The 27,547-nt window shown below is 47.2% G+C and overlaps 1 protein-coding gene across 2 annotated transcripts; it reads right to left on the reverse strand.

The window, feature by feature from the left end:
- LOC121288195 (short-chain dehydrogenase/reductase 3-like) lies at window positions 1–27,547 on the reverse strand. Of its 2 annotated transcripts, XM_041206623.1 has the most exons (7): window positions 27,464–27,547; window positions 19,522–19,609; window positions 5,567–5,710; window positions 4,769–4,888; window positions 3,182–3,420; window positions 1,963–2,088; window positions 1–662 (listed from the first exon to the last, which is right to left on the reverse strand). In XM_041206623.1, exons 1-7 carry the CDS (start codon window positions 27,514–27,516, stop codon window positions 578–580), a joined length of 855 nt encoding a protein of 284 aa, XP_041062557.1. In that variant the 5' UTR covers window positions 27,517–27,547; the 3' UTR covers window positions 1–577. The 2 variants fall into 2 exon arrangements, with proteins under 2 accessions (XP_041062557.1, XP_041062556.1); XM_041206622.1 differs by lacking the exons at window positions 19,522–19,609; window positions 27,464–27,547 and adding an exon at window positions 18,337–19,028.

A 27,547-nucleotide genomic window follows, 5' to 3' on the forward strand; every position in this document is an offset into this window, starting at 1 on the left:
TTTTTTCTTTTCTATTTTATTCATTCACTAAATCCAAGGAGGAGGAAAAATAGTTAATGCTTTTAGGCCAGATGGCAAATTACAGTTTAAATATTAAAATTTACAGCATGATTTAAAATGAAAAGTGATGAATTTCTCTGACATTCCTGTCATTAAACAAAGGCGAGTGGAATGGCACACAGTCATTGCCACAGTGTGAATAAAACATCCGGTGTATCCCCACGGAATACCACCCATCAGCACATTTAGACGTAGAAGCCACGTAGTATTCCCAGTGAACGATTTCCAACACTCCAAAGTTACATTTAGAATGAGGACCTTTAACTCGCAAGTAACAAGTCACCTCAATTTTATTTTTAGGTCCACCTGTTAACGTGTCCAGTTTTGACTGTACATAGTTCAGTTTGCCTTGAGGGAGCTTGGGGCTGCATCGCCATAGCGAAGGTCTGATGTTTAATATTCTGCAAGACTTGATGGGAAAACGTCCACAGAGTTGCCTGCTGCATACGTTCTGTTCAAAGTTCATTTTCCAGCTTGCTAGAGAGGTTGAAGAGGAATCAGAGTATGGGGCCTCTTCTTATGTTCGTCCTTTGAAGCTGTCCATACATGCATAGCTTCCAGTAAACCTGTAAATTTCTTCCAAAGCCGTTTGTGGGAGGATACTGCAACCCAGAGATGGGGGAAAAAAGGTCAGAGTTTTGTTCTTTTCATTACGTTTCCCCAACAACTGTAACTAAACATGAAATGTCACCTCACTCGGTCTTGTCTCGAGGCACTTCACGCAGAAATCAAGGTGCAGTCATCATTGTGCAGACAAATACAGCAGCTACTTTGTACACAGTCAAATCCCACAAACCACAGGGAAGAGGAATGTTAGCAGAACCTCTGGTTTACCCATTAGTATCAACAGGATGTGTAATGCCGCCCTTAGCAGACAGAGCCTTACTTTGCCATTGCAATGGAACAGCAGCAGCATTGCTCAGTGCAGTGCTCCCTCAGCATCACATTGGAGTATTACACTAGACTGTCAGTGTTATTCTAGACTATGTGTTCAAATTCTGGATTGGGGTTTAGCCTAGTGTCTCATGTCCAAGGCAAATTATCAATGATTTAAATTGGTCTTTCTTCACAAGGGAGCTCAGCCAATGTTGGCTATCAGATTGTGAGGGTTATCAGAGCAGAGAGAGGTCCAATTCTGGACCTATTTTGCGGAACAGTTAACAGGATAGCAATTTCCCTTGCTGATTTCTACTGACCCCCCCCCCCCCAAGTCAAGATCACTTCCACACCTATTTAGCTCAGCAAGCACCAGGGCAGAACCCTGGAGCCTTCCTGGGCTCCACAACTTGGTTTCCAGCTTGTTGCATTTACTGACTGACCCAATCTTAAAATAGTCAAGAATGAAGACACTGTCCTAAATCCCCCTCCATTTGAAGCTTTGTCAATTCCTTGTAAGCAGTAAATTCTTAGACTCACACTGGCTTGCTTTGGTATGAAGACAGCCTCATGGAGCCTGACAGAAAATGTCATCGCAAACTCATTTTGCTTGTGACCTTCACAGGCTGTCAGTGATGAGAGGCCCCTAGTAGCTGCACTGTTGGTGGTATTGAACAATGTAAAGGGACTGGAGCTTCTTAGTCCATCAGAACACTAGACAGCGTACACTTTCTCTAAAAACACTAGATCTAAATAAAGGAGGCCCAGCAGCCCTGCTCTCCCATCTATTTTTCTTTAAGTGATCGCAAAAGTCCATTTCTGACATTGACTACTCTTATCAGTCCAAATTTGTCCTTTGCCAGTTAGAACTAATACCTTATACCCAGAGGTAAAGGGGAGGAGGATAAAGTTCTTAAAGCACTTTATTACCTATACTTTTGAGAACCCCTAGAGGCCCTTCCTTTCAAGGCAGAATAGCCGCAGCTTGGGAGGGAGTGATTGAGACAAGGCCTTGAACTTACGTACCTTTTCATGATGACAAGTGCGTGCATGGTCCAGGGTAGCAGGAGGAAGGCCTGATTCGTCCTCACTGCTTCCACGGTCCGGCGGGCCACCATGTCCGGTTTGAGGGGAGGGAACAGCTTGGGAAATCTGCAGCGGAGAAAACAAATCAAAACATTAAAAAAGAATCAGATCTCCATCTAATACCACATGGTCCATTGTAAGTAAGTCCTCAAAGAATGAAGGTCAGAAGTGCTACAAATCACTTTGACCTAACCCTGCCCCAAATCCCAAGGATTGGGATCACACAAATATTCAGAGAAGGCACTGGCATCTGGACTGGTACAGGAGTCACCAGCTCCACTCAGGAATTAGAGCTCTAAGGAGTATACAGCATGCCACTCTGAAAAGGAAACACCAATTAATTTACATTTGCCTACTAAACCTAATTGCCTTCAACTTTGAACAAGTATTGTAACAGCCAGGTGTACCCCATACCCCTCTTAGAATCCAGTCTCCTGGATTTTATCAGTTGATCTCAGCCTGCCAGTAGGGCAGCTCCAATTGAACAGCATCGTAGAGTTAGGGAGGGTGAAGCCCGACCTCCATTGAGTGCAGTGTCAGGTCTGGGGTGACTTCCTGGCTACTGACTAGATTAACACAACAATTGAAATCCACATTGTGTACTGCATCAGCGATCAATGGAAGAGGTTACACCCACTTTAGCATAATCACACCATCAGGCTCAAAATCCACCAAAAGGATGCTCAAACCAAGCAGCGCTTTGCAAACCATTCCAACCAGTGATTTTGATGACGTTTTTCTCTGCAGCATAAAACCTGCAGCAAAAAACTTATCTGCTGACATTAGCATTCCACAGTGCTGTTCAGGGTACAAAGAACAGCTTTTTGTTGATTAGTGATCATTCCTTAGCTTTCCTCTCTTTCCCCTCTGGTGTTCCACATTTGACATTGTTCTGTCTCTTCCCTATATCCCATTTCCTCCTCCAACGCATTCTTCTGCAGTTACCTCTGTACTGTAAAATCACTTGGCCCTTCTCACTTCCTACAACCTATAGACTTTTAAAAATGAACAACTTCTATTTACAGAGCACCCCGGCACAGCAGAAGATCCCAAAGTGTTTTGCAACCAGCAGACTTCGTCCAACTCAACCTATAGAAGAACATCAAGCCACAACCTCTATGCTAACCAGCTATGGAAAACTATTACCCTCAGCACTGACCTTGTCTTCATGCCATGAAACATCTCAGTGCTGGTGTGGAATGGGAGCACTGTGGTGGCATTGACCCCAGGGCAGTCGAGGAGGCCCAGTGTCAGACTCTCCATGAATGCGAAGGAGGACGACTTGGAAGTGCAGTAATCAATGGCACCCGGAATGGCAGACAATGCCAGCACAGAGTTCATGCACACGATGTGTCCATGTTGCAGTTCTAGCATCCGAGGCAGGAAGGCCTTTGTAGTCTGGATGGGAGGGATGGAAAATTAGAATTACATAAAAAGAATTTTCAGACCGAACCATTTTATCCTGGTTTCACTATAAAACTTGTGCATCAAATTTAACTGCGTCACTGACAGTCCTGAACAGGATTGCTGTTTTGAGTCAGGTATTGCGATAGCATTGGAAGAAATGGAGGAAGGTTTTGCCAGTGTCCTGGCCAATATTCCACACCCAAGAAACACTGCCAAGACCGTAATATAAATTTGAATGACGGGGCATTGTCCACTCTGCTCCCTGCCCTTACGTAATGGACACAAACCAAGTCAGAAGCAAAAAGAGCCACATTCGAACTGACTGCACCGCTAAAGATCCTCCAGACTAAGAGGGAGAGAACTTCACAAGTCTTCAATTTAAGTTCAGACATTCGCAGGATTGACAGCATTGGCAGCTCTAGAGGAAAAATGTCAAGGATTTTTCATAAAGCATATAATTACATTAAAAAGTCTTTGATTTGAGTGAGGAAGGGGAGGGAGTTGATGCGGTTATTCAAGATGGTCTGCTGAAACCTCCCAGCATCAGTGTTACAAATGGGAGGTCAACCACCAGCAGCAGAATTCAGAAATTAAGCAGAGAGTTTTAAATTGGGGGAGGGGGGTAAGAATTATTTACATCTATATAGCACCGTAACAGATTTTCCAAAAAACTCAAAACGCTTCACACAAGTGAATTACTCTGAAATGTGGTGACTGCCTATACACATCCATATCCCACTAAGAACAATTCAGTTAATCCGGTCTTGACAGTCTGTTGAGAGAGGAATATTGGCCAGGACAACAGGGAAAACTGAAAATGCTGGAAAAACTCAGCAGGTCTGACAGCATCTGTGGAGAGAGAAACAGAGTTAACGTTTTGAGTCTTCAGAAGGGTCATACAGACTTGAAATGTTAACTCTGTTTCTCTCTCCACAGATGCAGTTGGACCTGCTGAGTTTTTCTAGCATTTTCAGTTTTTATTTCAGATTTCCAGCATGCGCAGTATTTTGCTTTTGCCAGTTTTGTTTTGTTGCCACAGGATCTTTACCATCCACCGGAACAGGCAACGGGGGAATGATGGATTTAACATCTCACCTTTGATGATGTCCTCAGCATTGCACTGCAGCATCGATGATAAGGCTCATATGTTGGTGTGCAAAACACACAGAGAGTGGCTTACCCTGGACTGTGCCATTGTACAGCCTCATTACCAGAAGCTTTTGGGATGAAACAGCAGTGTAAAGGACAGAAGATGGGAGACCCAGAGGAGACCTTAAGTTTGCAATAAAACATGGACCTTTGAGTTATTTTAGGAGATGTCAAAACGTCTTATACTGACCCAGAACTGGCCGAGCATGTTGATGTGCTGGGACTTCAGGACAGCATCGTCATCACTGTCTATTAAAGTCTTCCCATGAAGCACTGCGGCATTGTTGACCAGGATGGTGACATCACCCACCTGCACACAAACAAAGCGATTGGTCACAAACATTCCAATCCTCCTTCCTGCCTAAAACCAAGGGCTTGAACTTGCACTCAGACAAAGGTTAACAGCTCTCAAAGATCACCCTACGCTTCCCCCACCAACACCCATGGCATCAAGGACACTTCCAAGGATATAGCATCGTGTCACATCTCAGTATCAGCTCCTTGAAAGGGTTTGTGGGGCAGCATGGCAGCAATTTTGGATACAGTAAGATGTCACAGACACAGAGGTGAATGCTCAAGTCTTCTCAGCGCAATGGAAGGAAAAATCCAATGATCAGAATCAAATAAGGGGGACATACAGTCTGCTCTCCTCACAGTGGTAAATTAAGATATATTTCATTGAAATATTATCCAATTTGATCTTGTAGAGATGCAAGTTCCTGGCCCCTTGGGAAACTGTTCCAAAAGCCAACTCTTCTGTTAGTGAGTTCATACTTTATTACAGCTTTTGAGGGCTGACTATTGGGCCAGAACATAAGATGAACTCGTTGCTCTTAAAATGCCACAGAATCTATAAGCATCTTTCAGAACAGACTTGGCTTCTGTTTAACTTTTTCCCATCAGAACTGTGCAAGGCCCAGGTTTACTTACAGCCAGGCAGCTTGTACCCAGGTCATAGATTGCAGGAGCGTTGCTGGTAGACACCCACCTTCTCCCGTACAGCCTTGGCTTGTTGGTAAACTTCCTCTTTGTTTCCTACATCACAGACAAAGTAGTGGCACTCCACACCCAGGCTCCGAATCTCCTCACAGGCCTCCTTCAGACACTCCTCTGTCCGACCCCAGATAATGATCTGCAAGAAAAGGATCATAATCAGTTACAATTCCTGCCATTTCTCCCTTTCCATGCATTCACAAAGAGCCCTCAGGACATTAAGGTAATTCTTGGGTGGGGCAATTATGCAAACCAGCATTTAAGGGGAGTGTGAGGTAGGGTGCTGGGCGGTGGGGGGGAGGGTGGGGGTGGTGAGTGCAGAAAAGTCAGTGACTGGCAATCCCTTTTGAAGTGCAAATGCCTTCATTATGTTGGCAAACATGGCAGCTAATCTCCACACAAGATCCCACACATATCAAATGAGATGGCTGACAGTCTTTGAAAGAAACAGAGCTTCCTTAAACAATTCAAGATCTGCTGGTTCTTGCTGGGAAAAAAGTTCACTGGGCATTACAAACCATTGGGTGTCACATTGCTATTCACTGTGAGCCCAGAGAGTCATGATGGGAGGCTGCTTGGCTCTGAGAAGCAATCACATCTTCAATAATGAGAGGGCACAGATTTGAAGTGATTAGCAAAATAAAGCAAATAAAAAAAGTGATGTGAGAAAAAACTTTTTCACGCAGCGAGTGGTTGGGGTCTGGAATGCACTGCCTGAGCGTGTGGTGGAAGCAGGTTCAATCAAAACAGTCCAATTCCCTTGAATGCTATTTGAAAAGGAAGAATATGCAGGGTTACAGAGAGAAGGCAGGGGAACAGCACTAGGTGAACCACTCATTCAGAGAGCTGGTGCAGACACGATGGGCTGAATGGCCTCCTCCTGTGCTGTAACAATTCTATGATTCTGGCTTGTGTACTCTGTTCAGGGTTCACGATATTAATTGGGGTTGGGCGGGTGGGGGGGGGGTGCGTGGTGGTGGCTGCAGGGGGAACTCTGCCTCATTCCCTCTACAGCTAAATGTCACCCTGGTTAACAAGTTAATTCCACACAAGAGGGGACATTTCCAAGTCTCAGCTTCACACCTGACAGTCCACTTAGCCACACACATTTGCTTTTAAGCCAAGGCTTACAGACATAATCACAGCAACAATCTGATGACCAAGTCACCCCAGCCTACAAGTCTGATGAGCGAGCTGCTTAGGACATCCAAACAGGACAAAGCTGCTTTAAATCATCAATGGTGATAAAGACTTGTGGATATTCAATAGGTTTTATGTAGGATTGGGGAAAGGAAGCAATCCTAATAAGCCTGAAAAAGGAGGTATCATTTGTAACAGTGGTGCGGACAGGGACACACAGAGTGGGAGGAAGGGAATAAGGTTGCTGAACACCTTGCGAGTTGAAGATCCAGAAGGTTCATGCAAGGGGCAGTAGGCCATGTTATGCAACTGCTGCCGCCCTCGCACCAAGCAGTGCCAAGGTGATGCAGTGTGGTTAGCACAAAGATAAATGGAAAGTCACACAAAGAGCAACATCCTTTTCATTTATTTGTAGAACTATAACGGCTGCTCACCCAGTTAACCCCTTCACTGCTTAACTGCTTTTTACATAAATAACTGAGATCCTGGGACGTTGTATAATTTAAGGGAGGCCAATTCACACCCCTTTATATATTTTAAGCTCTGCCTTTGTTATTTATCCAATTTCCCCTTATAATGCATCCAAACAAACTCACAATGCCAATCAATCCTGCATGAGGCATGTTTTGCTATATTAAAAGATGCTGTATGAATGCAAGTTGAGTGAAAGAAGCCTTTTGAAAACCAAACAAAAAAATTGTATAAAATAACTTGAATACTTAGTGCAAGATACAATATCGCAGGGAGAGCACTGCCTTGCTGGGTACATCTGGAATTCTAACAGACCTGGGAGTTTCATCCTTGTCAATTGAGCCAACCTAATCACCGCAACACACCACCCCCCCCAACCCCCCAAAACAGCCACAAGACAATAGTCTTAACGCCCCTCACAGTTGAAGTGCTGCCACGAGTTACTATGGGGACGGACAGGCAGCTGGGGCACAATCTGTTGACTGTTTTGCTGACACTTTTTTTTTGCCCCCTCCGCCAGTTCGACTTTTTCACCTGCCTTTTTCGCAGTCATCTGCCAGGGTCATCCAGAGGTAAAAGGAAAGGGGTAGGAAGCTCGGAGGAGCAGCCAGGCAGCAGGCAGGCAGACCGTCCCCGCAGGATTTTCCACTTCAGTGAGAAGCTGCCCTCAGTAATTTTATGGTCAGTGAGTTCTGAATTGAAAGTGTGTCAGGTTCAGGGGATGCTGGCTGGATGCCAAACAGGGGACCACTTTCAGAGCAAAGATAATTCCAGTACACACTGAGAGGAACCGAGCCTACCCTCCAGCAATAACTCCTCACTCCCAATCTTCCCTCCTCACTACACTCATTTTGGAGAGACATTTTTTTCAGCCAATACCAACCTTTCAATTTCTCAACCACATGGCTCTTCTTCACTTAATCGGCCCAGAGACAAGCTGTTCAACCACAGGAGCATGACAGACAACCCAAACCTATCCTCAGCAGTGTACATTCTAGCAGGGATCGTTAGATACCGATCAGGCCCAGGAACCACACAGCACAGATGGGTTAGCCCATTCAGCCCATTGTATCTGTGCCAGCTCTTTGAAAGAACTATCCAATTAGTCCCAATCTCTTTCTTGTTCCCCACGACCCCTACATTTTTCCCCCTTTTCAAATATTTTTTCCAATCCCCTTTTGAAAGTGACTATTAAAAAGACAGCACATTCCAGATTAGTTGAGTAAAGAAAAAAAATTCTCCCCATTAACCCCTGCATTTTTTTCCAATTATCTTAAATCTCATCCTCTGGTTCCTGACCCTTCTGCCAGTGGAAACAGTTTCTCCCCATCGACCCTGTCAAAACCTCTCTTTGTTTTGAGCATCTCTATTAAATCTCCCTTTAACATCTCTGTGCTGAGAAAAGAGAGAAGCTGGGGTTGTTCTCCATGTAACAGAAGTCCTGCTTTGAGAAGCAATTATACCAGGAACGAGAGGGCACAGATTTAAAAAGTGATTGGTAAAAGAAGCAAAAAAAGTGATGTTGGGAAAAAGATTTTCACACAGCGAGTGCTTGGGGTCTGGAATGCACTGCCTGAGTGTGGTGGAGGCAGGTTCAATCGAAAAAGAGTCTAATTCCCTTTTGAATGCTATCTGAAAAGGAAGGATGTGCAGGGTTACAGAGAGAAGGCAGGGGAATGACACTAGGTGAGCTGCTCATTCAGAGAGCTGGTGGAGCCACGATGGGCTGAATAATTCAATGACTCTATGAATCTGGTAGCACATTAATCGATTTTCCCCTGCTATAGTTCAGATACTGAGAGCAATTAATGGTAGTAACCCCACTGTTCCCCCGAGCTAACAAGGGACAGTTGGTGAGGCGTTGGTTGGGGTGGGGGGGAGCTTTGAGTTCACATTGCTTATTGCTGCAACAGATCAACACCATATTAGATGGTGCATTTACCCACTAAGGAAGAGAAACAGTTTGGGGCACTTCTATTGTCCTGGGTTTGAAAATGGTTTCATCATTGAAAACGTGCAGATGTTTCATTTGGTTTACGAAAACAACTTACATTTATACTGCACCATTAACTTGTAAAATGTCCAAAGGGGCTTCAAAGTAGCATAACCAGACTTCAAAAAAAGAAATCTGATGCTCAGCTCATGAAGGAAATATAGTATTCGGACAGGAGACCAAATGATTAGTGAAAGGGATAAGTTTTAATGAATGTCTTAAGGAAGCAAGAGCAGCCGAGAGGGAATTCCAGACCTTAAGGCTCCAACGGCTGAATGCACAGCTGCCAGTGAGATACACAAGGATTCAGAATTGGAGGACAAAGATCTCAGAAATAGGTGTTTCAGATAAGAAACGTACTGTCATCTCATTTTCTGACTGAGTGGCACCAGGTTTCTTTAGTATCCGATATGGCAAATACTGAGCAGAGTTTAACATTTTCCATAGGATCATAGCAAGTTTACAACACAGGAGGAGGCCACTTGGCCCATTGTATCTGCACCGGCCACTAAACAAGTCACCCAGCCAAATCCCATTTTTCCAGCATTTGGTCCATAGCCCTGCAGGTTACAGCAATTGAGATGCATATCCAGATACGAGTTGAGAATTTCTGCCTCTATTATCCATTCAGGCAGAGTGTTCCAGACCCCACAACTCTCTGGGTGAACACAGTTTTCCTCACCTTCCCTCTAATCTTTCTATCAATCACTTTAAGTCTGTGCCCCCTCTCTGCTAAAGTAACTAGGCTGCTTTAATTTTGTACATCTCAATCAAATCTGCTCTCAGCCTCCTATGTTCCAGGAGAACATTCTGGCCTATCCAATTTTGTGTCATAGCTGCAATTTTCCAGTCCTGGCAACATCCTTGTAAGTCTCCTCTGTAGCCTCTCTAATGCAATTCTGTAATTGGGTCATTTCGGTAATGTGGCACACAGTATCAGAACTTGTGGCCCAACTGATGTTTTATATAGTTCCAGCATAACCTCCCTGCTCTTCTTTCAGGGATCTGTAGATATTCACTCCAAGGTCTCTCGTTTCCTCTACACCCCTCCGTATCCTCCCATTTATTGTGTAATCCTTTGCATTGTATTACCTCCCTAAATACATCACCACACATTTCTCTGGCGGAATTCCATTTGTTGCTATTCTGCCCACCTGACACAGCATGGCATTCCCAGGAATACTTGCAAACACTCCAGGGAGACAACCAGGTCCTGCAAATGATCGGTCAGGAGGCGGGGCCGAATGATGCACAAGGTGTCCCTGTTTCCACATCACATTCAGCTCAAGACAGTCCAGCCCTCTTTCCCTTTGAAAGCCCATGCAGATAGAGTCAATCCACTAACGTTCACAATGGTGATGGAGTGCTCTCAGTCACTAAAAAGGCAACAGAATTAAGTACCCAAGGGCTGGTGCAGCAGTACCTTTCTAAAATGTTCTGCAAAGGGACCACTCTCATGTGAGAGGATAAGCAGTCAATAGTTGCCTATTCTACCACTAAAAGCCTCACAACGCAATTGGTGGGGAAACAGCTGATGCCCTTTAATGAACAAATTCACCCGCATTTAAAAATTTGCCTCATAGCTATAAGTGCAACAATGCCCAGCAACTGAACAGTCAGATGCCAGTCTGTGCCCACCTGTGGGTACAGCAATTCTACATCCACGGTGATTTATTTTTGAATGATTTTTTCCTAACCCAGTCCCAAAACAGCACACGAAATGAGCTGTGGACAGGATGACAAGCTCCATTCACAGATTCACTGTAAACAAGAGAGGGAACACCACCAGCCATCAAGAGGAACGCGAGAGCAAGAGAACACAAGTGAACGAGATAAGGAGAAAAAAAACACCAGAATAAAGCTTTGCGGTGAAGCCTCATTGTGATTTGCTGTAGTCAAGTGCAGGAGTTTCAGCCGGTTATCTGTGCAAAAGGATGAAGGGTTCAGACAGGAGTCACCATGGCCAAGCCTGTTAGCAATGAGCCAGGGTCAATCAGAGGTCATCTCCAACAAAGAGCAGCATTAGACTGCACCCTTCTATCTCCCTCCCAGACCCCCACATCCCCCATCCCCAAAAATAATACAATGGATAACATGGTCAATACTGGGAAGAGCAGTGTTATTGCTTTTGGACTGTTGAGTGTCTGTGTATGTATATACACAGTGAGAAGATAAAAAGGGATTCATTTTGAATACTTAGTTCAAACGCAGCCTAGGAAGAGCTCAAGAGTTGTTAACCTGGGCATAGGCCTGAACTTGGGTACAGTCACAAAAACAGTTTGAATATAACGTTTAATAGATAATTACATATGAAGGATCTATTTTAATTTTGAAGCTGGGGAAGAAAATTAAGCAAAAGAATAACTAATCATTGTGAAAGGAAAACAATAGATAGTCCCTTACAAGGAGGCAATGATTAATTAGATTACCTTGTCTCACACCCTCTGTTTCGGTAAATCCAATTGCCCAGTGTGGCATTGATCCAAGCAGAGGGAGAGATTACGAGGGTGGTCCCTGTGAATCAGCTGATATCACAGTCAGGATCACAGGTGAGATGTTTACAATTAGTTTCAGGATTCTGAGTGTAAGAAAGGGAATCTGCCTGCATGCCTAACTCCTGAATGCTATTTCTTGACCTCATTCCAGAAAGTACATCTGCCATGGGTAAACATTCAGCATACAAAGGACCACGTTCGGTGGTGAGGTCCAACACAGTCAAATAGCCTTTCAATTTCTAAGACCCAGGATCAGACATAAGGAATGCCCACCCCCAGTGAGGTGCCAAAGGTCGGCTGGGGTCCGTGGATCCTTGGGAAGAGCTAGCATTCGGGGTTTTCCATTGGCAGCATTCAGGTTTACTGGAATTCTAAAATTACCTTATCACAAGTACATAGCTCTTCCGTTAAAAATATACAATCACAAAAGACAGACAACAAAGTGCTTCTGCAACAGACAGTGACACCTTAAAATATCCTCTGCCTCAGCTGACTTTTCTGGCTCAATAACCCAGTATTGTCACGGTCTGACACCTCCAGTAAACTGTAAAATGAGTTGTCCTCCTTCAGGTCAAGTCTATTTACAGAATGCCATGCATCTCTCGTTTAACTGTTCATATCATATATTTAAAAAATCTGTGGGTTAAGCCAACGGGGTTTCTGCTTGTGTCTCTAAGGAAGGGACCGATAAGATTCTGCCAACAGAGAGAGAGGTCTGAATGAGGGTGGAACTGGCCACTGGCTGCAACCTGCTTACCCCCCACAGCCCCCCTCATTCGCTTGTTCCCCCTGTCCGCCCACCACCCCTCCTGTGCCTGCTGGACCTGCGTTTCCTTTTCTAAAAGTGGTAAACAAGATTAATGACATCATCAGCACTCGGCTGACCTGCTGTTGAACCCAAGGCTGTGACTAAACTACAAGGTGCTCCTCCAGTCATTCTAGAGAAACTCGGAAACGTTTTAAAACATAGGACAAAAATAGAGGGGGGGCAAGATGAAGCAAAAAAAGACACACACACACACACACACACACAGAACAAAAAGACAGAGCAATTAAAGTCGGAGAAAGGCCAAAAAGAGCAAGAGAAGAGTTTAGAGCAAGAGAGGGTGAAGCAAAAGATAAGAGACAGAAAGCAAATGAGTGCAGGAGAGCAAGACAGATGGCAGTATTAAGAACAATTCAAAGTCAATTTAGGAGAAAGACTGCTTCTTTAAATGAATGAATTATGCAAAGACAGGATTTGGGTTTTCATGCAATTGACTGTGTCAAACTGATTTCTGTTTTTAACCCTCCCAATTTCAGCACCTGCCAGCCCCCCACCCCCAAATCCATGATCTAACAGAGCCAGCAGAGATCCAGAATAGAAACAACCCGACTGGTCCTTTTAATTCTGGTTGATTTTAATCACTAGACCAACCAATGACAGCGAATCTTCAGCTACCTAGGCTCCAAACTTTGGAATTCTCTCCCTCAACAACTCTGCCTCGTTGCTTCCCTCTCCTCTTTTAAGAGGCGTCTTAAAATCTGGCCAAGGTCTTGGTCACCAGTCCTCATATTTTTAAGCAGGGGGGGGTGGTGATTGGGGGCGGGGAGAAAGAAATGTTCTGCACCTAATTAGCTGATCTTGGCCAGTAAAACATTTGGGAAACCATACTCGATCTCCCAAATAAAATAGAGGGAAAAAAAACAAAATCTGCCATAACTCCCCCTCCTGAAATAACCCTGACTGAAGAGGAGGATGCAGGGATGGAGGTCAAGATCAGACTTAGCTGTGATTCCTCCATTGGCTGAACAGCTGCTGTTTTCCTATCTGTGTTATTTTAACACCAAGGTCAACAGTTAAAGTTATTGAGGCAGCGTAGATTGCAAAATCCAGGGTCCATTGTCCCGGGTGCACGTGTGATTAATGGCCACTCCACAGGGACTCCTAGGCTTTTAGCTCCTGTGTTCTTACCAACACCAAGAGACAGAAGATGAGGAGGACGAAGAAGGGGTTGGGGGTGAGGGTAAACCGGGCGCAAAACAATACACATTTTAGGAAAAGTGCAGTCAAAGTAGTTGTTAAATTATGTAGAGAAGTGGGGCAGTCCCCTGCCAACTCACCATTCTGCCTTAGAAACACATCACTGTTCATCATCACCAGGTAACATTTCCTGAAACTCCCTCTCTAACAACACTGCAGGAGTACCTACCTAGTGCTTCAAAACCACCTTCTCAAGGGCAATAAATGATGGTCTTCCCAGCGATGCCCACACATCCCATGAATGAATACATTTTCTTAAAAAAACAATTTAGCTGTGCAGAGGAGCTCCAGTGTCCACTGACTTCTGCAGACAGCTGGATGCTTCCAAGACCAGTCTCAAGTATTTAAACTTCACATCACTTCCAGGCAATTTATATTGCTCCAGCTGACACTTCAATTGGAAGTGTCTCACTCCCTCACAACTAAAACAAACGTTTTTGCCCCTATGCAGATTCACACTACAAACCCAAATTCCTGTACACGAATCAAAATGCTCCTCATGGCTTGGATTTCAAAGACTGTGTGAAGATGTTCACTTGCAAGTATGATGACCAACTTCTGCAGATCAATTTGATGCAGAGCATCTCTATTCGGTCCTTAATGGGAGCCTTCTGTAAGTCTAAGTAGTTAGCTACCAGAAGGCTATTCGGCCACAAATGGCACAAGAGTCTAGCTCGATATCCATGTTTGCTAGGAGGAGTTAGGGGCCCAGCAATCACAAGCAGGAACCCGGGCCAATTTCCTTCTGCTGTGCAGGGGCACGGAGGAAAATTCAGGGACATGAAGGGAGATACACTGATTCGGCACAAAATCCATGTCAGAATTTGGGACCTTTCCTGCCATGTACATCTCAGCACCACATTGGGCAACAATGTTAACCCACTGACTCACCAAGTAATGTTGGCTGCCTCACGTGAGAGCAGCAGCCCATATACATATTAGTTGTTGCTCCTCCTTCAGGTACCATGCCTAAGAGGGTATATTGTGGAAGAGTCATGAGGACTCGAAACGTCAACTCTTTTCTTCTCCGCCGATGCTGCCAGACCTGCTGAGTTTTTCCAGGTAATTCTGTTTTTGTTTTGTAAGAGGGTATGTTGATAGCCATGGACTTCCACTGGAGTACTGCCATTGCTTTCTACAGTATGGCTGACCAGGAAATTCTTCCAGACTTATGGCCTGTCATCAGGCATATTGGAAGGGTTTACAGGCTGATAATCAATCTGTTGGGCCACATTATGAATACACCTTCCATGGCCATCAAGTCATGGAGTGGGACTTGAACCAAGAGTTTCTAGTCCAGAGATAAGGACACTACCACTGCACCACAAGACCTCCTCACATATATTAGTTATGATAAGTAAACCAGTCCCAGTTGTTGGTAACTGGTTCTGTTACAGTAAAGGTTGCCCCCAAGAGTCCTGCTCACTATGTTCCATTGCTGTGAGATTACTGCATACCCAACATGTCCTCAATGATGCTGGTAACCCAAACCTGGATAAAGCCGGTTAATCGATGCTGAATGGATACAGGTCACTTTGGCGGGGTACCTGAGCCACACACCAAAAGATCCGGGGAATACCTCAGGCAGGATTGACATCTAAAGCCACTTGTAACAGAAACAACTAGGCAGCTTTGTAGGATCAGCAAGCCATTTTCTTTCCCCATTGTCTCTGCTTTTACTTTTGGTGGCAGGGGAGGAAAGGAAGGGAACACTTTCTGGGGTTTCCCTCTGCTGGGAATGGTGCAGATGGCCCCCTGTACTGCAGTTCAGTTCTGCAGGTGCTGAACACATTCATTCCAAATGTCCAGTCTTTATGTACTGCAGAGTGAGTGATAATGAGCTATTCAACATGGGGAGGCATCTGCACTGATGCAAATTCTGCCTAATTTACCTTGAGATTACTGGCTGTCCAGCTGGGGAGGAGCTGGTTCACAGGGACTTGTGCCCTGGCACACGTCAGGCAAATCAGACATCAGACTGGCATTTTGGAGCCAGGCGGGTAAGCTGCAAGTTGCAGCTTCACAACTGCAACTGTTGCAAAACCAACTTTGAGGAGCACACCATCTACTGTGTATCTCCAGGTCCTACATGGTTGAGAGAGTAATTCACTGCTTGAATAAAAGTAAGGCATAACTTAAATCCAGAGTTTCATTTAAAAGGACAGAACAAGTTTCCTCTTTTAGACACCAGCTTACAAATCACTTCTGGGATATTCTGTCTATGAGTCAAACCCCCTTCAATTAATTCCAATCTTTGGTTTCAATACTGAAACCAAGTCAATATTTTATGGGTGATATCGAAGTAGAAGGACTTGCAATTATGTAGCGCTTTTCATACCATTGGAGGTCTCAAAGTGCTTTACTGCCAATAAAATACTTTTGATGTACTTGGATGAGCACTTGGCACGTCATAACATTCAAGGCTATGGGCCAAGTGCTGGTAAATGGGATTAGGTAGGTAGGTCAGGTATTTCTCACGTGTCGGTGCAGACTCGATGGGCCGAAGGGCCTCTTCTGCACTGAGATCTTGTGATTGTGAAGTGTCACTGTTACGCTATAGGAAATGTAGCAGTTTGCACACAGCAAGCTCCCACAAACGTGATAATGGCCAGATAACCAAACTGTTTCTCTGATGCCGATTGGGGGATACATATTGGCCAGTACACTGGGGATAACCTCCCTGCTCTTCTTCAAAAGTGCCATGGGATCTTTTACATCCACCCAAGTAGGAAGCTGAGGCCTCGGTTTAATGTTGTTCTGCTTGTCTATTGGTCACTGGATTAATCTAACTGTCAGAGGAAGCTCTATTTATCAACCCTCTAATGACAGGGACTCAGCTGGGGTTATGGGGAGGGAATCTGAGGGAGCAGGCACCCCTCTGGTGCTTCATCTAATTGGACTGCTCCAGGACTAGAGATGTAGTTCAACATTCTCAGCACTAGAGAGCACCCAGGCTGATTAGCAAAGCGCATTTTGGCTTTATAATTAGCCGATTACAATTGAGACATTTATCCAACAGGTACTCGCAGTGAAGTAAGTTTTCATGGCTGCCCCCCACCCCGAGCAGTGTGTAACGCCTCTGTCACAATCTCCACGTTCTTCCTGTCAGGATTATTTTATTTTCCACATCACAGGGTACATCGGTATTATATAATTGGATAGTGATCTGCCTATTGCTTGGGTTCTTAAAGACAGAAATAATCTATTTCCTGCGTTCCGCATTCACTCCTTCAAAGGGGAATACCCTTCGTATTAAAACTCAGCCATTCAGGAGTGATGGCAAGATATTTATGCAAAGGGGATTGGAAATCACCACCGATGAGGCAGTACCTGGAAATTTCAAACTTGGGACTGATAGATTTTTGTTGGGCAAGGGTTTACAGAATCATGGCAGATCAATGGAGTTGAAGTACAGCTCTTATCAAATTCAAAGGTTGAACAGACTAGAGGGGCTGAATGACCTCCTCCTGATCCTATCAAACACCTCCCACCAGGTAAGATTTATTCAGTGGGTCAATTTCTTGCCTCTTCCCCTGAGGACATGACATTGTGCTGGCTTAGCCTCCCATTTTCCGTGTGTGCAGACTGTGAGTGCACAGGCTCCGTGGGTCTGGTGAGAGGCAGCAGATCCAAGTCTAATCTTGACTCACCCTATGTCCAACCGCACTCTCCCTTCAGCGGGGCTCAAGAGTGTAACCAGCAGGTGGGGCAACCACAGCCTGGCTGCTTCCGTCTTCCTTTAACCCAGAAGCTGCCTGCAGCTCAGTTCTTACACTGAGATCTCAACTGAGACCGCACCAAACTCGGCTCAGAGCCTGGGAATAAAGCCGGAGGAGGGGGTAGGGGGTTCCTACTCCTCAAGCGGTGGTGCATTCGCCCCTTGAGGCATTTCTGGAACAAAATACTTGAGCAGGACAGTTAATGACTAAATTATTTCAGCAGTCAATTGTATCCTATGGAGGGTGTGGATGAGCTAACTGCACCCAGGTTTAACACAAGCTGCTAGTGTTGAGACACATCAGGGAACACACTGCAGTGGTCTCGCTGCTAAAAAAAACCCATCAAAACACGCAGAAAAATCCGCACTTTTCCTGGAATTAAATATGCCCAGATTTCGCCAACCATGAACGATGCGCCTATTAGCAGGGCTGGTATTTAGGAACAGCAAGCAACGGCAGGCAAAATTCTGAAGGTGCAGAACAGTAAACTGAAGGTTAAAGCCAGCACAATCTCGTGTTCCATACAGCAGGTCTGGAAACTCTGACACACATCTGCACTGCTGCAGGTTCAATCTCCCTTTGACAGACTATAACCAGTAAACGTAAGGAGGCTTTAATCAGACCCTATATCTCCGTCCCTCAGTGTCGGGGACATTGCAATTATTTAAAAGATTCAAATACCAAAAAAAAGCCCTTCCGGAGCGAGTGCAAATACATTTCTGCAAACTGCAGGGCCAGCCTCTCCCCCCTACCATCCATGAGCAGAATTGAAACGTTATTGCCTGAATCCCCATCACTTTGCTGGGTTAGTCCACACCCGCACCCCCCAAAATAAAAAAGCATTTGCAAAAAAAAAAAATAATAATAATCACACATTTTAAAATAAAAACTGTGCAATGCAACCTTACATTCAGAGAGACTCACCTTCCTCGCCCCTTGTTTGGCGAACTCCCGGGCCAGATGGCGACCAATGCCTCTGCCTCCCCCGGTGATGAGGACAGTGTCCCGGCTCAGCCCCCGCAGCCTGGTCGGCAGCAGCAGCAACACGGCGGCTTTCACCACGTAAAAAGCCATTTGCACCGGGAAAAGCAGCAACAGCGAAGCCAAACTTCTCCACTCCATCTCTGGGCTCATCCTAAACAACAACACACACACACACACATACACACAGAAAAAAAGGAACTGCACCCGATCCTCTGTAGTAGAAAAAAAAGTTTAGCAGCAGAAAAAAAAAGTTTGGACCCAAAAATAACTTTTTTTTTGTCCTTTTACCCCCCCTTCCCTTTAAGAGCGTGTCAATTTCACAGGCTGAGCACCTCCTGTTCAGTCAATTTCACTTGGGGTTTTTTTTTAAAAAAAAGCCATGGATTTTTCCAACATTTTATTTCTTTCTTCTGCTCTCTGTCCGGGATCACCCAAAGGTTAATCGCTGCAAAGGCCGGTCAGCCACAGAAACATACATATCAATAAAAGAGCTGGAAGCGTTTGTGTGTGTGTTCGGAAAGCCGCAGTGAGTTTTTATACAGCAGTCCATTAATCCTGATTGACGAGTCTAAGTGTCGGGAGGGAGCTGATCCGCTCGGTACTACTGTGTGAAGCCGAGCCCTGAACCCACACCCCCACCACCAACACCACCCCTCCTCCTCCCCCTGTAGTCAGCGGCAACACGCCAACCTCTGCACCAGAGCTGCAGGCTGGATCTCCCTCCCCTCTCCCTCCCCTCTCCTCCCTCCTCCAACTCTCCGCACAGACACACCGTTCGCCTGCTCCCAGCTCTGGTTTCCCCCTCTCCACAAGGACTTGCACAGCTTTCTCCTGCCCCAGCGAGCTCTTAGGGTGCTCGATTGACATTAAATAGAACAATCAGGAGACTGAAAGAGAAGAGGGCATTTACTTGCATTCATATAGCGCCTTTCACGACCTCTCAGAAGGCTTTTTATACACAGCCAATGACATTTCTCGACTGCAAGATGGACTACATATCACCTGTTCAAAATAATAGATATTCTGGCAACTTCTTTATTTAAAAAAAATTAATTAAGGTACTTTCAGCAATTTGCAATCAGGGGGATGCCTGATCCATTAATTAAAGAGACATCGCCCTCATACCTGAGGAGAGAGAAACCAGGTAGCATATTTTTCGTAGTGATGCCACATACGAGCAACACAGTGACGTGTCAAAATCGTGTAACTGCACCTGAGGATCCAGAAAATAAATATCAGATATTGTCGATTGGAAGCAGTATGTGATCTATGTCACAACAATTTGCATTTGTATAGCACCTTTAATGTGGCAAAACGTTCTGAAGAGCTCCACACAAGTGTTAGTAAACCAAATTTGACAATGAGCCACATAAAGAGGTATCAAGACAGATGACCAAAAGCTTGGTCAAAGAGGTAGGTTTGAGGAGAGAGAGGTGGAGAGGGAATTCCGGAGCTTAGCTTCCCGGCAGCCAAAGGCATGGCCAACAGTGGCGGAGTGATTAAAATGGAGGATGATCAAGAAGTCAGAACTGGAGGAGCGCAGAGATCTTGGGGAGTTGTAATGGCTGAAGGGGGGGTTACGGAGATATGGAGGGATGAGACCATGGGGGGACTTGAAAACAAAGGGGAAAATTTTAAAGACTCTTACGCTGGGAATAAGCATGTCCAGAGACGCTCAAATGGTTAATGGATGGCAGGGTGTTACCCAAAGGTCCAGCCAACCAGCTTCCTGACAGTTACCAGCTTGCTGGGTACTGCCATTGACAGTTTAGGTGGCCTGGCCCTCAGTACCAGGATAGATAACAATCTTGTGCTTTCAGTTAGAGCACAGCAAGAATGTAACACAGGCCTGCCCCAAGACATGTGGAGTATGCAGTTGGCTGCAGTGTAATGTTCTGTCCGCTCCTGGGTTATTGTGTCACTGCTGTCGCTCGCTCGCAGGCTTTTAAAGAAGGGACACTTGCAGCCCCTCGTCCACACCGTGTGCTCCATGTGTCACAACTCAGAGCTGCTAGTTTAGCTTGTAAAACCAGTACCTCCACCCACAGATCAACCTGCGTGTTTGATGCTAATTGTTACCCTACCCAAGGGCCACCCACTCCTCCCCCTCCTCTCTCCCTCCAATCACCTTCCCATCACCTTGATGAATGTGGCTGAGACAGCAAGATCCTGGCGGGTTTTGATTGAAGTTGTAAGTGACCACTAGAGGGATCATTAGAGCAGCCCAGTGCTATGTGTGGGTGTGGGGGGGTGTGTGCGGGTGTGTGTGTGGATGTGGGGGGTGCGTGTGGGTGTGTGTGTGTGCGCGCATGTGTGTGTATGTGAGACTGTGTGTGTGTGGGGGTGTGGGTGTCTTTGGGGCTGTGTGTGTGTGGAGGTGGGTGTGGGTGTAGGTGGGTGTGTGTGTGGGGGGATGCATGTGTGTGGAGGTATGTGTGGGATGTGTGTGTGGAGGTGTGTGTGTGAGGGTGTGTGTGTGGGTGTATGTGTGTGGAGGGTGTGTGTATGGGTGTGTGTGGAAGTGTGTGTGAGGGTGTGTGTGGGGATGTGTGTGTGTGGAGGTGCGTGCGTGTGCGTGTGTGTGTGGATGTATGTGTGTGTGCGTGTGTGTGCATGTGTGTGTGGGGGGGTGTGTGTGGAGGTACGTGTGTGGGGATGTGTGTGTGTGGGGGAATGTGTGTGTGTGCGTGTGTGTGCATGTGTGTGTGGGGGGGGTGTGTGTGGAGGTATGTGTGTGGGGATGTGTGTGTGGGGGAATGTGTGTGTGTGCATGTGTGTGCATGTGTGTGTGGGGGTGTGTGTGGAAGTGTGTGTGAGGGTGTGTGTGTAGGGATATGTGTGTGTGGAGGTGTGTGTGGAGGTGCATGCAGGTGCGTGTGTGTGGATGTATGTGTGTGTGTGCGTGTGCGTGCATGTGTGCGTGTGGGGGTGTGTGTGGAGGTATGTGTGTGGGGATGTGTGTGTGTGGGGGAATGTCTGTGTGTGCGTGTATGTGCATGTGTGTGTGTGGGGGTGTGTGTGGAGGTACGTGTGTGGGGGTGTGTGTACACGTGTGTGTGTGTGTGTATGTGTGCATATGTATACGCATGTGTGTGTGGGGGTGTGTGTGGAGATATGTGTGTGGGGATGTGTGTGTGTGGGGGAATGTGTGTGTGTGCATGTGTGTGTGTGTGCATGTGTGTGTGTGGGGGTATGTGTGGAGGTACGTGTGTGAGGGTGTGTGTACACGTGTGTGTGTGTGTGTATGTGTGCATATGTGTACGCATGTGTGTGTGGAGGGTGTGTGTGGGGGGGCGTGTGTGTGGAGGTGTGTGTGTGGGTGTGTGTGTGGGGGTGTGCGTGTGGAGGTGTGTGTGTGGAGGTGTGTGTGTGTGGGGTGTGTGTGTGAAGGTGTGTGTGTGGGGGTGTGTGTGTGGAGGTGTGTGTGTGGAGGTGTGTGTGTGTGGGGTGTGTGTGTGGAGGTGTGTGTGTGGGGCTGTGCGTGTGGAGGTGTGTGTATGGGGGTGTGTGTGTGGAGGTGTGTGTGTGGGGGTGTGTGTGTGGAGGTGTGTGTGTGTGGAGGTGTGTGTATGGAGCTGTGTGTGTGGGGCTGTGCATGTGGAGGTGTGTGTGTGGGGCTGTGCGTGTGGAGGTGTGTGTGTGGAGGCGTGTGTGTGGGGGTGTGTGTGTGGGGCTGTGAGTGTGGAGGTGTGTGTGTGGAGGTGTGTGTGTGGGGCTGTGCGTGTGGAGGTGTGTGTGTGGAGGTGTGTGTGTGGAGGTGTGTGTGTGGGGGTGTGTGTGTGGAGGTGTGTGTGTGGAGGTGTGTGTGTGGGGCTGTGCGTGTGGAGGTGTGTGTGTGGAGGTGTGTGTGTGGAGGTGTGTGTGTGGGGCTGTGCGTGTGGAGGTGTGTGTGTGGAGGTGTGTGTATGGGGCTGTGCGTGTGGAGGTGTGTGTGTGGAGGTGTGTATGTGGAGGTGTGCGTGTGGGGCTGTGTGTGTGGAGGTGTGTGTGTGGAGGTGTGTGTGTGGAGGTGTGTGTGTGGAGGTGTGTGTGTGGAGGTGTGTGTGTGGGGCTGTGTGTGTGGGGCTGTGCGTGTGGAGATGTGTGTGTGGAGGTGTGCGTGTGGAGGTGTGTGTGTGGAGGTGTGTGTGTAGAGGTGTGTGTATGGGGGTGTGTGTGTGGGGCTGTGCGTGTGGGGCTGTGCGTGTGGAGGTGTGTGTGTGGAGGTGTGTGTGTGGGGCTGTGCGTGTGGAGGTGTGTGTGTGGAGGTGTGTGTGTGGAGGTGTGTGTGTGGGGCTGTGCGTGTGGAGGTGTGTGTGTGGAGGTGTGTGTATGGGGCTGTGCGTGTGGAGGTGTGTGTGTGTGGAGGTGTGTGTGTGGGGCTGTGCGTGTGGAGGTGTGTGTGTGGAGGTGTGTGTGTGGGGCTGTGTGTGTGTGGAGCTGTGCGTGTGGGGCTGTGCGTGTGGAGGTGTGTGTGTGGAGGTGTGTGTATGGGGGTGTGTGTGGAGGTGTGTGTGTGGGGGTGTGCGTGGAGGTGTGTGTGTGGAGGTGTGTGTGTGGAGGTGTGTGTGTGGGGGTGTGTGTGTGGAGGTGTGTGTGTGGAGGTGTGTGTGTGGGGGTGTGTGTGGAGGTGTGTGTGTGGAGGTGTGTGTGTGGAAGTGTGTGTGTGGGGGTGTGTGTGTGGAGGTGTATGTGTGGGGGTGTGTGTAGAGGTGTGTGTGTGGGGGTGTGCATGTGGGGCTGTGCGTGTGGAGGTGTGCGTGTGGAGGTGTGTGTGTGGGGGTGTGTGTGGAGGTGTGTGTGTGGGGGTGTGTGTGTGGGGCTGTGCGTGTGGAGGTGTGTGTGTGGGGGTGTGTGTGGAGGTGTGTGTGTGGGGGTGTGCGTGTGGAGGTGTGTGTGTGGGTGTGTGTGTGTGGATTGTGTGTGTGTGGAGCTGTGTGTGTGGAGCTGTGCGTGTGGAGGTGTGTGTGTGTGGGGGTGTGTGTGGAGGTGTGTGTGTGGGGGTGTGTGTCTGGGGCTGTGTGTGTGGGGGTGTGTGTGGAGGTGTGTGTGTGGGGGTGTGTGTGTGGGGCTGTGCGTGTGGAGGTGTGTGTGTGGAGGTGTGTGTGTGGGGCTGTGTGTGTGTGGGGCTGTGTGTGGGGCTGTGCATGTGGAGGTGTGTGTGTGGAGGTGTGTGTATGGGGGTGTGTGTGTGCGTGTGGAGGTGTGTGTGTGGAGGTGTGTGTGTGGAGGTGTGTGTGTGGGGGTGTGCGTGTGGAGGTGTGTGTGGGGGTGTGTGTGTGGAGCTGAGTGTGTGTGGGGCTGTGCGTGTGGAGGTGTGTGTGGAAGTGTGTGTGTGGAGGTGTGTGTATGGGGGTGTGTGTGTGGGGGTGTGTGTGGAGGTGTGTGTGTGGGTGTGTGTGTGGGGGCGTGTGTGTGTGGTGCTGTGCGTGTGGAGGTGTGCGTGTGGAGGTGTGTCTGTGGAGGTGTGTGTATGGGGGTGTGTGTGGAGGTGTGTGTATGGGGGTGTGTGTGTGGAAGTGTGTGTGTGGGGCTGTGTGTGGGGCTGTGTGTGTGGAGGTGTGTGTGTGGGGGTGTGTGTGTGGGGCTGTGTGTGTGGAGGTGTTTGTGTGGGGGTGTGTGTGTGCGTGTGTGTGTGGAGGTGTGCGTGTGGAGGTGTGTGTATGGGGGTGTGTGTGTGGAGGTGTGTGTGGGGGTGTGTGTGTGGAGGTGTGTGTGTGGGGCTGTGCGTGTGGAGGTGTGTGTGTGGAGGTGTGTGTATGGGGGTGTGTGTGTGGGGCTGTGTGTGTGGAGGTGTGTGTGTGGGGGTGTGTGTGTGCGTGTGCTTGTGGAGGTGTGTGTGGGGGTGTGTGTGTGGAGGTGTATGTGTGGGGCTGTGCGTGTGGAGGTGTGTGTGTGGAGGTGTGTGTGTGGAGGTGTGTGTGTGGAGGTGTGTGTATGGGGGTGTGTGTGTGCGTGTGCGTGCCTCCTGCACAGTTCTCTCTCGCAGTGTTTCTTTGTCTCTGTCTGCTGTCCTGTCTTTCCTAGTTTTCCTTCGCTATGAGGAAGTGTCTAGACTCTGGCCAGCTTTGCAGAGCAACATGGCAGCACTTGTTGGCAATCGTGTCTGTGCACCAACTCCAACTCCACCCTCCTCCACCAACACACCGTGACCTCTTTTCCAGGAGCTTCTAATACACAACCACACTGCAGAACTTGTAAACTTTTACAAATTATTTCACCACCTCAAGATGAATCGGACATGCATTTGAGAATATGGGTCAAAGGTCAGAAACTGGTGAGTCCCACAGGAAGCTTGCAAAATCAGAGTGTGTTATTTCATGTTAAAACATGTTGCAGCATAAACCTGATTATCATTGCAGTGTGAGTCATGCGTTGTGATCAGGGAAGAGAGCTTTCGATCTGTCGTGAATCTTAACACCCTAACTACAGAGTTTCGAGCTGCAAATAAATTGTACAGACTTGCATTTATATAGCGCCTTTCCCGACATTACAGCATTCTGAGCACTTTACAGGCAATGAGGTACTTCTGAAGTGTACTAGCTGTTATAATGTAGGAAACGTGGCAGCCAATTTGCACGCAGCAAGCTTCTACAATCAGCAGTGTGATAATATCAGTTACTGTTTTTTGTGACGTTGATTGAGGGTTAAATATTGGCCCGGACACCAGGGATAGCTCCCCTGCTCAACTTCAAAATAGTGTTTCATTAATATCTTTAACATCTGCCTGAGAGAGTAGGCGAGACCTCAGTTTAACGCCTCAAGTTGTAAGTAGCAAAGGTGACCCCTGACCTCCACCTGCCCCGTCCTTAATATCAGGCCTTGTGATTTTGTGTGAGGTTATTTGAATCCCACCTTGTGGACTCATTGCTCCCTCCCAAACCCCCTTCCTCTACAGAGAGCCAGCTTCCCCATTCTTGATCCCACCAGTAACCATTGCCAAGAAGCAAAAAACTGGACCAGGCTTAGCTCCACTGCTGACACTTAAGGGGAGCAATTTTAACCTAACTCGCCAGATGGGTGAGAAACCAATGCGATTGGGTGGAATGGGGCAGGCTGATAAACACTGTAGGGGTTACTACAGTCCATTTACTTATGTGTCTGAACAATTTTTATCCAACAGTGGAACCCACGACATTCCACAAGCCTCCAGGAATCTCATGAGTGTTTCCTCCAGACTTACCATCTTTCCCCAAAAGGCTCCAAAAGGCTTATCGAAAAGCGAAAGAATAAATGATTTGCATTTGTGTAGCCCCATTACAACCTCAGGTGATCCCAAATTATTTAACGGTTAATTAAATAATTCTGAAATGTAGCCACTGTTGTAATGTTGGAAACAGCAGCCAAAATGTGCACAGCAAATTCACACACTCTGCAGTGAGAGAATGACCAGGTAACCCTGTTTTTCAGATGTTGATTGAGGGATGAATGTTGGCCAGGGCACTGGGGAGAACTCCCCTGTTCTTCTGGCTACAGGATCTGTTACACCCACCTGAGAGGGCAATTGGGGACAAGGCTTAACGCCTCCTCTGAAAGACGGTACAGAACTCCCTCAGCATTGCGCTGGAGCACCAGCAGAGACATGGCATGGATCAAAGCCAAGATGGACACCACAGCGACTGAACCGAGTCCATTCCATGGGACTGATGCCAAAGAGCCTATCAAGGCCCCAGGTTTGACCCACAATCTGGGCTGAGGGCAGGGGCAGGGGATACTGTTAGCTGCAACATCGGAAACTTGGGCTCGGCTGTAGCACTTGAGTGACCTGCTGACACTCACCATCTCGTCTTACCCACAAAGAATTACCACGTACCAAAAAGCACCCAGCCCCTGATGAGACCCCCCGAAAAAGAGGCACCACATCCAGGAGAGGACTCCACAGGTTAAACTGCCAAAAAAGAAATATGTGCAGATGTGTTCCAACCATCAGCAAGAGGAGATTTAAATCTCATGAACTGAGGTCCTTTTGTGGAAGAACTTTGTGCAGCCAGTCACACTGTCCAGTCACCTTCACTCCATTCACTCCACCTTCACTCCATTCACTCCACCTTCACTCCACTCACTCCACCTTCACTCCACTCACCTTCACTCCACCTTCACTTCACTCATTCCACCTTCACTCCACTCACCTTCACTCCACTCACCTTCATTCCACCTTCACTCCACTCACTCCACCTTCACTTCACCTTCACTCCATTCACCTTCACTCCATTCACCTTCACTCCACTCACTCCACCTTCAATCCACTCACTCGACCTTCACTCCATTCACGTTCACTCCATTCACCTTCACTCCATTCACCTTCACTTCACTCATTCCACCTTCATTCCACTCACCATCCAGTCACCTTCCACTCCATTCCTGGGTAACATTCACACACTCAGATTGTGCAATAGTGTTGGAGCCAGGCCCAGAGTGTGGTGCAACTGCCAGGCAAACAGTTTCTTAAAAGGAAAGAACAGTCTAGCAAGAGTATTTCCTTTCAACTAGAATGATACAGCACAGAATGAGACCACTTGGCCCATTAAGCCTGTGCCAGCCCTTTGAAAGACTTATTCAATTTGTTCCACTCCCCTGCCCATTCCGTTGTAAATTTATCCTTTTCAAGTACATGTCCAATCCCGTTTGGAGAGTTACTATTTAATCTGTTTCCACCTGCCTTTGAGTTGTTCCAGATCAGAACAACTTGTTGCGTTAAATAAATTCTCATCTGGATTTCTTGCCAATTATCTCTATGTGCCCTCTGGTTACTGACCCCCATTATCCCCGTCTGCCAACGCAAACAGTTTCCTTTCCCTAGATTATTTCCTTCCCCTCCTGATGACTGGCTCAGAGACAGACTCTATCGCAGGGCAGTCTTGGCACATCCTTCAGCTCTCAATATTGACTAATGCTGAAGGTATTCCCCCCCACTCCACCCTTAAAGCCAATCGTCAGACAATGGATCCGGATTAAGCAACTGACAGTCCTCGGAGTTGAAAGGTAATAATGAGCATTTCTTTTCCACACAGTAACGATGCCAAACTTCAGAAACTCATTGAGAAATTCTTGGATTATTGTCACGAATGAGACAATGAAAGGGACTCACCCAATGCTGTCTAGGCACGGTGAGTAAACATCTTGGGAACGAATGCCAATCATTTCCGGCTCCAGGAAGCAGACACCTTTTTCA

The sequence above is a fragment of the Carcharodon carcharias genome, chromosome 15 (genome assembly GCF_017639515.1).
Source record: "Carcharodon carcharias isolate sCarCar2 chromosome 15, sCarCar2.pri, whole genome shotgun sequence".
NCBI lineage: Eukaryota > Metazoa > Chordata > Chondrichthyes > Lamniformes > Lamnidae > Carcharodon > Carcharodon carcharias.

Bases quoted from the DNA above. Each gene is read 5' to 3' on its own strand.
- LOC121288195 (XM_041206622.1), bottom strand. From the start codon at position 18,546: ATGAGCCCAGAGATGGAGTGGAGAAGTTTGGCTTCGCTGTTGCTGCTT. The intron at 4,889-5,566 runs GTGGGTGTCTAC...GTTTGTGTGCAG, and splicing joins CCAAGGCTGTACGGGAGAAG to GTGGGTGATGTCACCATCCT. The intron at 3,421-4,768 runs GTCAGTATAAGA...CCTCCCATCCAG, and splicing joins ACATGCTCGGCCAGTTCTGG to ACTACAAAGGCCTTCCTGCC.